We start from the raw sequence: 14,432 nt of genomic DNA on the forward strand, positions 1-14,432 counted from the left end.
TACCTTTACGGCTTTTTATTACTAGCCAGTTTAGTAGTTTGGAGATCACATATGAAATGAGCTTAGTGATCCTAATTTTAAATATTATGGTGGTTTTTTTTCATAGGTATTGTCTAGATCAGAACTTCTCAAATGTTTTGGTCCAGGACCTTTTAACAATCTTAAAAATGATTGAGGATCCTAAAGAGCTTTGGTTTATGGGGAGGATCTCTATTGATACTTACTGCATTACAAATTAAGTCTGTAAAAATTTAAAATACTTATTATTTGAAATATTTATTTGATTTAGTCGATCTCCTGAAGACACTTTGAGAACCACTGGTCTAGACCAAAACTATCAAAAAGAAAGTTGTGTGAATAGTGTAGATGTTTCGTTTCTGTGCAACATGAAACAACTCAAGAACAGTTTTGGTTATTAAAAAATGTACTTTGAAGTGTTTCTCTGTGTAGCTGCCCTACACTGTAAGCTTCACTCATGGATCTTCTGTTCTCAGCTGGTTGATAGCCCAGTTGCATGGAGTGGAGAGATTTTTCTTTACACCAAAAGGAAAAACTCAAAAAGGGAGACTGAGAAGTAGAGACAGAAAGCACCATACTTCTGTCCTCCTAAAACATTACTAATCTGAACATATACTAGATAAGCAAGAAATATTATATGTGTTCTTTCTTTCTTTTTTTTTACTTAGGTTATCCAGCTGCAATCTGGGCTGATTTGCAGTGCTGAATTCAAGGGAGGTATGACTATCGATGTATCAGGAGGAATGGAGTTCAGCCTTTGGTACAGAGAATCCAAAACAAAAGTTAAAAATCGGTGAGACATCTAAGTTAGTTCTTGATGGAGATATTACATTTCATCATCAAGATGAGAGATTTTAAATTTAGTTACTGTATACAATTCTAAAACATTTTAACAACTTACCGGTAGTTGAAAGAATAGTTATATGAAAACATGTAGAAAATAGAGAAAATGTAACTTTATTATTTCTGCAGAAGATTCTTTTTCTACCTAATTCTGAAAACCATAGTCGAAACATCTGGTACGATGTTGTTGCTTGTATCCTTATGATTTATATTGATATTGATTGTTTCCTGATTGCTTATTTGTAGCCTATGACTATTATTATGTGTTGTATCATTAAGTGTTAAATTTGCACCCTATGACTATCATAAAGTGTTGTAAGTGTTGTACCTTGATGAAGGTATATTTTCTTTTATGTACACTGAGAGCATATGCACCAAGACAAATTCCTTGTGTGTCCAATCACACTTGGCCAATAAAAAATTCTATTCTGTTCTACAAACTGATAGTGAAAACATGAAGTGTCTATTGGAACAGCACGATACAAATCCTGCATTGCATACTTGCATCCCAACATCAATTGCAAGCCGATAGTCATGTGAAGTGAAAAGTTCCTCCATATGATTGTCAACTCGCAATTGATGTTTATATGGTTTGTATGGCAATATTTAATAATTTTGCTCTCCATGGATCACGTGAACCCCAAACAGTAAAAACTGTTACTTATACCTTTGGTAGCTCAAAGCTTGTGTATTGCCTTTATCGGGTGTTGAATAAAACTTGTGTATTGCCCTTATTAGCTTTGAGTAAAATGATTAGTGGAACAATTACTTGAGAACTTTTGGGGTGAGCCCATGTTTTTTCAGTTGTCAGATTACTATGTTCATTGATCACAACCAGAAGGCTTGAGTGAGGAATGTTGCAATTTGTCATTCAGCAAAATGTAGGGAATCAGATTTATCATTCCTGTCCTGTCCAAGGTTTGAATTCTTGAAACATCACGAATTAATGTTTGAACTGTACAGTCACTTTTCTTTTTCTCCTATCCTTAGCAACATCAATTTTTCACTGCTAGGAAGAGTCAGTAATGTACAGGTACAGACAGGAAAGCCAATGTGAAATGAGATTTTTATACAGAACAGTTTGACTAAAAGTTATCAGTTGAAGGAGATATTATCCTCCAAAGCACCTGAGGGTAAAACAAGAAGCAGTGGATGGAAACTGATCAAGGAAAAAAGCAACTTAGAACTAAGGAGAAATTTCCTGATAGTTAGAACAATTAATAAGTGGAACAACTTGCCTGCAGAAGTTGTGAATGTTCCAACACTGGAAATTTTTAAGAAGATTTTGGATAACCGTTTGTCTGAGATGGTGTAGGGTTTCCTGCCTGGGCAGGGGGGGTGGACTAGAAGGCCTCCAAGATCCCTTCCAACTCTGTTGTTGTTGCTGTTGTTGCTGTTGTTGTTGTTGTTGTTGTTGTTATTATTATTATTATTATTATTATTATTATTCCAATATAATATTCAATTTTTGACCCCTTGTTTTTTTTTACTCCTGTTTTGTTTCAGGGGAGCTGGGGCTATCATTGGTAACTTTGTTGTGGATGCTATGTTTGTGAAGGCTGGCCTGGAAACAACTTCTGAAATCGAAGCAATGTTGGATTTTGTCACCACAGTGAAATTTTCACAATACCCATTTTTGGTCTGCATGCAGATGGATAAAACTGAAAGTCCATTTAGGTAGGAAGCAACTAGAAATGTTTATTAATCTGCCTAGCATTTTAATGCAGCTTTCTACTTTCTGATTCCTGAGAAGATCATTATGTGTTAAGTAAATAAGAAATTAGAGTGCAATCTGTATAGGAGGTTGGATGGCCCTTAAATTAGCCCCTAATCAATAGTTGTTGATTGTCCTAATTTCATTACCAATCAAGGTCCCAACCTTCTGTCCGATAGATTTATCACTGTATTCTAGCAGTGTATGATCATGGATAGCTACTCTATACCTCGGTGGCAATTTTTACAACCCCTTCAGCATTGCAAAGGAGATTGCAATTTTTTCCCCCAAGTCAAAGTGAGGGAAAAAGCAAGCATGGTATGATCAAGATTGGTGCCATGATAGGCAAGCTTAGAGAAAGTTCTCAATCTTCCACCAATGTTGACCACCATCCTTGGTGTGACTTCTGGGAATCCCTAGAGGTATATTCTAGAGCAAGGGTGTCAAACTTAAGGCCCAGGGGCTGGATCTGGCCCACGGGGTACTTAGATCTGGCTCGCGGGGCCGCCCTGGAAATAGCGAAGGACTGGTGCTTCTGCCAGTGAAAACGAGCTCCTGAGGTCCATTTTCAGCTGCCACAGCCTCCTGCAACCCACATGTGATCCACTCGAGCTCTACTTTCATTGGCAGAGAGTTGCAGGAGGCCTTGGCAGCTAAAAACGAAGCTTGGGAGCCTGTTTTCGCTGGCAGAATGCTCAGGCCACCACAGGCACCTCCAACACAAGTGACGTTGAGCTGGCCACACCCACCCTGGTCATGCCCACTCCGGCCCCCTGAGGTCAAACACAATTCTGATGCGGTCCGCAATGAAATTGAGTTTGACACTCCTAGTTTAGAGAGATTTTTTATCTCCAAGAGGCATAGATTAGTTAATCAAAGTCATCAGTTTCATGAAAAGACAGATTGACTGAGGAAATGGAATCTATGCAAAATGGAATCTGTTTAAGACTAAATCTGACTACCCTGGAATTAGTTGACTGAATCAAATGTTTTCTTTTTTTATAATTCCGACAACACATTAACTCCTTCCTATAGATCCAAATCATTTGAGCTACTTTTTCTGTGGCCTTTTCCACAGAATACTTCAGTGATATTTTATTGTATACCACCCAGAGCAGGGCTCTCCAACCTTGGCAACTTCAAGACTTGTGGACTTCAACTTCCAGAATTCAACAGCCAGCTTTGCTGGCTGTGGAATTCTGGGAGTTAAAGTCCACAAGTCTTAAAGTTGCCAAGGTTGGAGACCCCTGACCCAGAGTCCCTCTCTAAGCGAGATGGGAAGTTCTTAAATATGATAAATAAATAAATTAGCAACTGGAACTTTATACAAATGGATGTAGCATACTGTTTAGTATATCTGTTTAAATGCTATCACTGTACTGTATGGTGCTAAAGTTCACTTGAACTTCAATGTTATGTGACAAATACATATCAAGACTATGAATAATTTTTTTTTAAAATTTGCATTTATATCCCGCCCTTCTCCGAAGACTCAGGGCGGCTTACACTATGTGTAGGTTAATGGTTAATGGTTAATGGTAGGTTAATTAATAATGCAGGTTATACTAGAACCATCCATTTTCTGTCAGAAGCTAATGGTAAACTTTAACTTGTAAGGAAGGAAAAAAGGAAATAGTAGTTAATTCCAGTTAAGGAATTAATTTCAAGAGAATTGAATGGCTTCTCCATTGGCTTTGCTTCTTGGAAGCTGACAAAGGTCATAAATGCCAATCATGTATGTCTGAAGATGCTGCGATGGCCAGAACTATGAGGGCTAGTCATAAGAACCACTCATTCATTGAACTATTACTAAACAAGTGGCCGTTAAATGAGAAGTATCTATATCTGCAGAGCAGCGATCAGCAAATTATTCAGATGCCATTGTAATGGTCTAAGTATCCTTAAAGACCGCTTCCAAAATGACACTAAATCTAATGAACTCACGTGTTTATAGACTTATTTAGAGAGGTATCTGAGATTTTATAGAAGAGAGTTTTCTCCACAGAAGAGATTTCATAGTTCGCACAGAAGATTATCATAAATTTATGAGATTAAATAATACCTGCCTTCTCTAGGAACCATATTGCCACTCTCTGCTGTGAGAAAAGTTTTTTGTTTTTTTTTAGTTAAAGACTGCATTTTTTTTTAGTTAAAGACTGCATTCTTCTGAGCTAGTAGGCAAAATGTACACATCCAGCCCTCATGCATTCATATGGAAGGTCTGAAAGATACCACTATAGATATACAATCGCTTGAATGCAAGCATGGATTATTTTTAAACATCTCACCTTCACCAGTAATACTGTTTCTATTCCTCCTGACTTTGGTCTTGATCCATGCAAGGAAGTTCTCAGTAATCAAGTTTTCCCAAAGATTGACTTGCAACAGCATCTGACATTGTGTTCAAGGAAAAGTACTATTGACCTCAAATATGTATACTGGGGTGAAATCCTCTGAAATCTGCTACCGGTTCTGTGAGTTTGCTACTGAGCGTGCACTTCATGCACATGCACGCCAAAATATTCCTAAAAAAGGAACGTTTTGAAGCCTTCTAAGTCTGCAAAGGTAAATAGAACAGCGAGGGGGGAAATCTACTGTGCAACATGATTTAGATTAGCTAGAAAGCAGGAAATCCAACAATTCTAGCTAATATAAATTGTGCATCACAGCTGATCGTCACCCAGCTGATCATCGGAAATATCAAACCGATAGCATTTTTTCCTACCGGTTCACCCGAAATGGTCCAAACCGGTAGTATTTCATCCCTGATCAGCCAAGGGCCCAGATTATTGAGTCTCAAAGCCGTAAGAAATATGTTGTATTCAACTTTGCTCTGGAAAATTATGGATAAGGAAAACTTAAAAAACGATCCCTTTCAATTGTGTATGTCATTAAGAATTATTCCTAGGATTATAACATGCTGTCGCTCAAGTCATACAACATAATCTTATCACTACTATTTTTTTTGCAGGCAATACCTAACAAAATATGAAAGTCTTCCTTCTGGAAAGCCGTATGTCTCTCGGAAAAGAAAAGTGAGCTTGGTGGCAGGTTCTGAATATCCCCTTCACCAAGAAAATTCCCACATGTGCAGGGAAGTTTTCAGTGACCAAGATGATTTTTCTGAAGCTTGGTTTTGAAATAGGCACCTGATCTTGCATTTCACCAAAACCCTACCTGATTCTGGCTTCATGTTCTGGTACCTTCGTTTAGAGCCTAAACCTGTAATTTACAAGTCTGTGAGAACTTTGTTGTATCGAACTTTAAGGGGCCCAGGATTGAGTCTTGTGCACTGTGTTTACATATTTACATATATTTAAAAGATTTATTTTGGGTTTCGTTTGTAACATGTTAGGAATACTACTTATTGCAAATCCAGATGTTCATTGAAGACCATTAGAGGTGATAGGACATAATTTTGCTTGGATCTCTTAAGAACATTTTCTGTTGTTTAAGAGGAAAAATGACTTGGGGCTGAGATACTTGATGGAACTGAAGTTTTAATCAGTTCCTCGTTTTCTTCTGTAATTTAAAATCACTCCCAACACCCCATTCAAAATTGTTAGCCTTGGACAGAAAAAAAACAAATAATACGGTATGTGTTGTTTTACCTTTCTGTACCTTACAGCGATTTCAACAGCCATTTCAGTGACTTAACAGCAGTAATTTTAGAGCTGCTAGTATATTTTCTCTTAGGGTCATAGGGTTCACTGCAGAGCTTATATAATTGTTGACTGCAAACTTTTTTAGTCTTCTACGCGAGGGAAATTCCTTCAGAAACCTATGCATTTTAGGCAAGATTGCAAAGAAATACGTCCAGGGAAATGTGCACTGCATTTCATTGTAAATACATACAAATTAAAATGCAAATTTTAGTGTACAATTTTAAAAATAACTATCAACTTTGATAACAACAGAAGCTGCTGAAAAATTGCTAACAGATTTTTACAATGAGAAAAAACTGAAATTTAAAACATTTAAACAACAAAAGAAAAAAAGCTGCAATAAATCCAGTCAGAAGTTTCCTTTTCTCATATTTATTTTCTTTAAGGATTAATATCATTTGGTGTTACAAGTCAAAACACAGCAAATATGTATTGTTTCTTAAACCATAAAAAATATATGTTCATTATGAGAGTTCTTGAAAATGACTCAATAAAACAAACACTATTTAAACATATAATTTAGGTTGGCCTTCTCAGCTATTTTACACTCAGTGTTGAGAAATCATAACTTTAATGGAACCATTAAAAAGTGGCTGCTGATAAAAAATAATATAAAAATCAGCTTTGCTAAAGTTGCTTGAAGAATTATTAGCACAATCCAGCCAAGATGTGTTCTTTTTGCCAGTCTTAATACAGTGTGTAGATATGTTTCTAGAAGTCTCATTCATCTTAATGGTTTCAGCAGATGGTTTTTAAACTAGAATATGTTTTAGATACTATTTACCTGTCAAAGAATAATTACCGTGTATAATTTTTCAGAAGCATTCATCTAATCTTGCTCATTAGTAAATGCATTTTAAGATTGTAGCTAAGATTTAAGTTAACAACTCATGTGTTCATAATTTATCTTTATTTTAACTTTTATATGCATATGTTAGTTCTATTTGAAAAGCGGGTTGGAAGACAGTAGAGTTGAGAACATTAATTTTCCTCCCTCTAAATCTAAACCTGACTCCAGTGTAAACAAACATAGTCCAAGATGGTGCTTTGTCAATATCTTATATGCTGCAAGTAATAATGTGATGGTCATTCATCACAAAACTGGAACAGAAACCTGAAGAAAATCAGAGCTCAAGAACAGAATGTTTTCCCACTCTTTCTCAGTGTATTATGGCTTTATAGTAATCTTTTCCATATGCTAGGTTGGAAATTGATGCCTATACCACTGTATGATGTAAGGACTTGTAATTTTTTGACTTGACTGGAAAATGCCCCCTCCCTCATTTGAGAAGTACAAAATATAATTAGCTTTAAATTAATCCATCTATGTAATGGAAACGTTGTTGTGGCTTCCTTTCCCCACCCATTTTCTAATAAAAGTACCTTATGTGGAATTGCTCTCAAATATTCATTTCAAAACTGATAGTGTAATGAGTAAAAAAAAAAGACAGTCACTGAATTGAGGAGTGCTTAGACCAGGGGTCGGCAACCTTAAACACTCAAAGAGCCACAAAAGACCTAACCAGAAGCCTCCCATTGAATTCTGGAGCCGACCGGAAGTCAGGTTCCCCCTACCATAGAGTCTCCTCCTAGCATGGGGTCCTTTTTCCTCTGCCGACCAGAAGTCCGGTTCCATCACCATAGAATCTCCTCCTAGAGTGGCATCCTTTTTCCTCCACCTGTCCTAACTGAAAGTCCTATCAATTGTGGAGCCGACAACCGACAGGGAGCCACAGCAGAAGGATAAAAGAGTCACATGCGGCTCCAGAGCCACGGGTTGCTGATCCCTGGCTTAAACATGCAGGGATGACTAGACCCCACTAACCATACAGTTTCCTCCCATCTGAGACCGTACAGTGTATATATTGTCAGATTTTCTGTTTTACTATTTTGGTTTGTTTGTAACTAAAAAAACAACAACATGTGACCAAGTACTGTTACTGTTTTCTGCCAAAGTCTTGAATGGTTTTGAAGCTTTGTAACTGAGTTCATACTACAAGCTATGTTCTAGATCTAGATTAACAAAAGAACAGTTTATATAATACCTTTCCAAATTAAATCATATTATGGCTTAATATGATGGTCCAGCTCATACAACATGTTAAGTCACTGATGGGTTTCTTATAACATGCAGACCTACAAGCTATCACCCCTTTTTAATCTAAATTAGCATGCTGAGCAAATCTAGCCTATAAAGACTAAATTGCCCATTATAACAGGTGCAGTCAAACTTTCATAGGTAGCAAAGGAGGGATTCTGATAGATAGGACTACCAACCATGAGCAGAGAACATCATGTAAATCACTAGGGCTAGATTTTTAAGGAAGGGGGAGAATTTTTAATATTGTAGGCTTTACCACATAATAAAAGTCTCAAACTGTAAGCAGTAATTTTAGTCTGTTTCATATCTATACACAGAATTATGCCAGTTTCAGTTGGAAACTGCCAAATTTTCATCTCAAGAGTGCTATCACACACAACCCGTGATGATGAACCTATGGGACGTGTGCCGGAAGTGGCACACAGAGCCATCTCTCTGGTCACGAGAGTATCACCTGTTGCTCTTCCAGCCAGCTGGTCTTCACATGCACGGGAGTGCCAGAAACTGGAAGAGCAGCCACCTGGTGCATATGCATATCCCAGGAAAATGCTCTTCCAGTTTCTGGCGCACGCATGCGCATTGGCCAACTGGTCTTCGGGCACGTATGCATGCCAGAAAACTGGAAGATCAGCTGCCTGGTGCGCATGTGCGCACCCGGAAACTGGAAGATCATTTTCCCGGTACATGCATGTACACTGGATGGCTGCGTGTACATGCACACGCGCCCCCGTTTTGGCATTTGGTGCCGAAAGGTTTGTCAACACTGTTGTAGACCATACATTGCTTCCTCCTACTGTATTCTAAATCCCTGTTCTGCTATGAAGGTCAGTTTAAGCCAATGCTAAGGGCATGGGAAATGGCTTCCACATATGTAGCAGCATAGCCAGTAAGACATAGTCATAACCACTATTAAGTATTTCTCTTCTACTGAGTTTTTGCTTGCCTGTAGTTGGCATACCTTACCAGAGTATCTGGCCATTTCTTCCTACTAGGTCTGTTCCATTTTAGCCATTAAAACCATATGATCAGTGTTGTAGTTATTGGAAAGATTCTTAAAAAAATTAGTTAAGCATACTGTATATAGCCTCTTCTCTGCAGGTGTTTTTTTTACCTATTTGGTAAACAGTAAGTAAAGAATATTGAAATAATACAAGCAGATCTACATTCTGTTTACATATGCATTTGGTGGATTTAAAGTTGTAGGATTGCATCTTATGCCTTATCGTCTTGAAAACAAATTTCTCACATAAGGTTTTGCAAGTCCCTAACTAGGTATTAGGAAAGCTTAGAATTTGTTCTTAGCAACTTAGATATTTTCTTCCCAGTTGTTATCAAACACTCCACTGGCCAAATTATTCAGAAGTGACTAAATGTTTTTATTGTCACTGTGTAATAATAATAAATATATACCTGATCCATGCAAAATACTGAAGCTTTTATTTAGTAAGTGTGATTTAATTTACATTATTTATATTTGCTATATATGTTGGCCACAAGATTTCAGATTATTTAAAAATAAGAGCACTGGACTTTGATCAGTGAGATGGGTTTGATCTCCACATAGTGACAAAGTTCACTAAATAATATAGGATAACATTACAGAGTTCTTAGGATGATGAGTGACCACAGTAGTTAGAGAAATAGTATTATGCATAAACTTTTTATTGGTTACATGAGCAACACATTATCTCTTGATTGATCATCTAAATATTACTATGATTTTAGAGGCATCAAACTGATGTTGGTCTTTATTTCATGTTGTGCTTTACTGCATTTCCTTGAATATAAAGCAGTGAAATAAATCAATGAAACGACTCGATGGCCTAATGCTGCCGGTAACACAGGCCTGCATGGAGCTGTTAAATTTGGGCATTGGCATTAATCATGCCTAAAGGTCAGTTCAACAGCTTGATGATTTTATGCTTTTCAATATCTGTTTCAAGGTATTCTATTCATTTGGGACCTATGAAATAAATAGGAAAAATGTTACCCTTTTGTTTCTCATTATTTTGTGCAGGTTTTGTTTTATGTTGTGTTTGTTTTTCAGTAAGTATACTAGGAAAGGACAATCTGGAAATCAGAGGCAAGAGCTATCCTTACTATCTACCACTTAAAAAGAAAGAAAGAAAACTTTGTGGCTAATTCATTGCTAGAGATACAGAAACTGAATTTGAAAACTCCAGTTTTGAGTGTGAAATGCCTGTTTAATATGAAAAATACTTCTTGTAAATGCAAAAATGCTGTGGGACATTTTTAAGTGTGTGAAAGAGTTACATTTGATCATCTTTTTTGATCATCATCAAAGTATTTCCAAGATGCTCAAAAGGAGCCTGTTCTAAATTTGAGGCAAGTGTTCAATCTTTGCAGCTAGTTTTGTGCTCAATAGAGAGCCTTTGCAAATATTTGTTTATCCGTAAGCCACTTCACCTTCTGTATTATTGCAACATATACCTTTCAATGACCTGTAAAAGATCTTAAGACCTTTGGAGGTTCAAGAGAACCTCACCAGGCTAGTACAACTGCCCTTTGGAAAAATAGCACAAGCAACAACTATGTGTTCTTTTCAGAAAACAAAGTAAATTACAGGTCATAATTACACAATTCATATTCATTCCTTGGTACTCATTTCTCACTTTTGTGATTTCTTTAACTATTCTGCCTTCATTAAGGGTATGGCAGTATAAAACCTAGAAGATGGCATTGTGTTAACAATATTTTAAGTCAATATTTTAAGAAATGGGGAATAATGTTAGTGTCTTTTTAGTTCCCCTTGGCAAAGAGATAGTGAAACTTAATTGATTTGTATATGAGTCTATTCTTTATTTTACATAGCAATATTTGTTATAATTTTGTCCTTGCATTATATATTAATAGATTTTTAATTCAATATTTTTAAATAATCCAGGCATAATACTGAGAGGTTGTTTATAACATTGTTTACTGAAAAATACATTTTATTTGTTATAACATTCAAAAAATATACAAATCCTTGCTTATTTGCTTAAAAAGGTTGCTTCCTAAAGGACAGTTTATTATATATTCTTGCAATCCTCATACAATTATATCTTTGCTATGTGCAATACATACGTAGTGCAATTCCCAGACCGTTTTAGCTAGGTTTGCTGTCTTTCAATTCCAGCAGTCTGTAAGAGGATCACTTCAGATTTCAGTCAAGAACTTGCTATAGAGTCATCTATGTTGAAAGCAGCATAATCATTTTCTTCCAGATAGTTTTCCTTAGACATTGCACAAGTAGCACTATTTTATTAAAACAATCTTCAAATGCATTCTGCCCTTCACATTTTATTCAACTGCATTCATTTCAGACATTCAACCAACCGTCTCTTTCATGACCATTGTTCTTTCTTTATCTTACCATTCTTAAATTCCTTTACACTGATCCTCATTTTATCCAGAAATAGGAAGAAAATCACACTACCATCCTCATTCAGTTTGAAAAAACATTTTAGAATTACTAAGTTCTAATAACCTAATTTACCTCTTGGGCAGCCAAAATGTTGGTGCCATAGTAATGGAAAAAGAAGTAATACCTTGGCCAGCCAATTCATACAGCAAAGGCATTTTTAAATCTAAACAAAAACACAGCTCTCTGAAGTAACTATCAAAGGAGAATTTAATACTTGAAGAATTAATGCTATAAAAGTCAATCTTGGGTAGAAAAGTTCAACAAAACATTTCAGGTCTGAAACTACAATATAGGTAGTCCTCAACTTACAACTAGGTGTTTACTGACTGTTCAAAGTTACAATGGCACTAAAAAAATAATTTATGACCATTTTTCACATGACTGTTGCAGCATCCGCACAGTCACATGATAAAAATTTGGATGCGTGACAACGGACATGCATTTATGACGGTTGCAATGTCCTGGAGTCATTTGATCACATTTTGCGACCTTCTGTCAAGCAAAGTCAAGCAAAGTCAGTGAGGAAGCCAGATTCACTTAACAACCGTGTTACTAATTTAACAATTCCAGTGATTCACTTAACTACTGTGGCAAAGGTCATAAAATGGGACAAGACTTAACTATCTTGCTTACCAACAGAAATTTTGACCTCAGTTCTGGTCATAAGTCGGGGACTACCTGACCATACAGAAGCCAGTGAAATTGATAGAACTTCTTTTTAGACTGTATTGTGAAAAAGATCCTAACACTTAATTGATGCCTAAATATTACGATTGAGATTTTTGTGTTTCTGTAATAACAAACAATGTGAAATACCTGTTATATAAAAAAGTCAGCATCTTAATCCTACAGACAGTTATGGACAGAACTGTAACTTAACTTGACTTACCTATATGCTCAAATCAAAAACTGACTATCTCTTTATGAAAATATTGCTTTATGTTATGTTGACGCCAAGACATTGTTTAAGATTTTAAAATTTGGTTGTATTTATGACCTAGGTTGAACAAGAAGATACTTACGAATTGCTACAAAGCCTACATACAATAGCACCAAGCAAATATAAATATTTGCAGAATTGCTTTGGTGACTAGTTCCTTTCTCACAGTTCTTTCCATCCAATTTACAGCTTGGATAACGAAATATATTTAATACATCTGAATTATTAATTTATCCTACAGTATATGAAATTACATTCTGTACCTTAGTAACGTCTTATTTACAAGCAAGTCAACCCAAAGTCAATCATCTCCCAGATTTTTAAAGCTGTATATAAATAAATAATGGGAGAATGAAGTTTCCTTCAGGTAAAATAGTTGAAATTATCCTTCACTGAAAAGGGTGGAAACCTGTGAACAAAAAATCACACTAAAAATACGTTTCATATCAGATGAATGCCATCTCAATGGTTTTAACCATATGTTATGGTTTTAACATAAGATAAGGCCACACTCCAGGGAAGAAATTGTGTACTGCAGATGTTTCCGCAAAAAGAGGAACTGATGACTGCAATGGAATGAAAAGCAGGTCTCTGAAACCATTTTGGATGACGGAACTGTCCCCAAGTATTCCAGACAGCTGCTCATCACAAGGAATCCATAAGATAGTGATCTTCTATGGGTTTAGAGGTTTGGGAGACAAGGGAATAGCCATTTTACTCAAACCATGGTGGTGCCTTTGAAATGTTATCGGAAATGGCTTCTTAACTACTATTCAGCTATTAGATACCTTTGGATTGACAAGTTTTACTGTCAATTCTTAAAGAAAGAAGTTTTAATTACAAGTTTAAGAAATGAATTTTTAAAAATAAGCATCAAAAGGATGGTTACAACTATGATTTTGGAAAGTTACAACTGGGCTAAATTTGAAGTAAGACTATGTTGAAAAGATATTATACAAGAGGAACAAATTCTAGTTAATAAGGTGAAGACTGAGATGGAAGTGGACTTTAAAATGATAGGCTACAAGAATGACATGGAAAAGATGTTACACTGTGCATACAAAAGAAACCAGCTGATGTCCTAATAACTAAAAGAGGCATACAAGCAAAAAACCAAGAGAATGACCTGGAGAATTTTCAGTATCAAAACAAGCTTGCTAAAGTTTTGAAGAATTTTGTGAAAAGGGACAAAGAAAAATAAATAAAAAGAAATCAACTTCCAGTACATTATTTAAAGAGAGACTAGATTAAGATTATTGGAAATAAAAGGAATATAAGGTTGGTTTATTTGATCAATCTTGGTCAAATTAAAACAGATATGTTATTATCTCTGATAACCCTTAATGGACTTTTGCTGACATCAAGACTGTAATGATAAGGCTTTAACAATTTGTCTATAGACAATTAATAGGATTGGGAAGAATAAATAATTTGCTGTATTTTAAAAGAAGGTAATAAGTTATTAAATTGTTTATACTTGTTATGAAGTTGGTAAGCAACTTCCTTATATATTTCTTTTCTTTCCTATACTCATTTTTTCCTATTTCTTCCCTTTTCTTTCTTTTTAGCACCTTTTGTTTTTCTTTTTCTTTCCTATACTCATTTTTCCTATTTCTTCCCTTTTCTTTCTTTTTAGCACCTTTTGTTTTTTCTTTTTTTCTTTTCTATTTTTCAATTTGTGTTAGTTTTTACTGTTGCAATGGTAAGCTTTAATAAAATTATTA

At 35.7% G+C, this 14,432-nt stretch overlaps 1 protein-coding gene across 1 annotated transcript in view; it reads left to right on the top strand.

Moving 5' to 3' along the window:
* MTTP (microsomal triglyceride transfer protein) overlaps positions 1 to 7,953 on the top strand; it is a 51,307-nt gene extending 43,354 nt beyond the window's left edge. Inside the window, exons 17-19 of the mRNA XM_058192958.1 lie at positions 687 to 811; positions 2,368 to 2,538; positions 5,547 to 7,953. Of these exons, the coding sequence (XP_058048941.1) occupies positions 687 to 811; positions 2,368 to 2,538; positions 5,547 to 5,715 (465 nt within the window). The 3' untranslated portion in view covers positions 5,716 to 7,953. The remainder of the gene's footprint in view (positions 1 to 686; positions 812 to 2,367; positions 2,539 to 5,546) is intronic.
* The last annotated feature ends 6,479 nt before the right edge of the window (positions 7,954 to 14,432 follow it).

This window comes from Ahaetulla prasina, chromosome 8 (genome assembly GCF_028640845.1).
Source record: "Ahaetulla prasina isolate Xishuangbanna chromosome 8, ASM2864084v1, whole genome shotgun sequence".
NCBI lineage: Eukaryota > Metazoa > Chordata > Lepidosauria > Squamata > Colubridae > Ahaetulla > Ahaetulla prasina.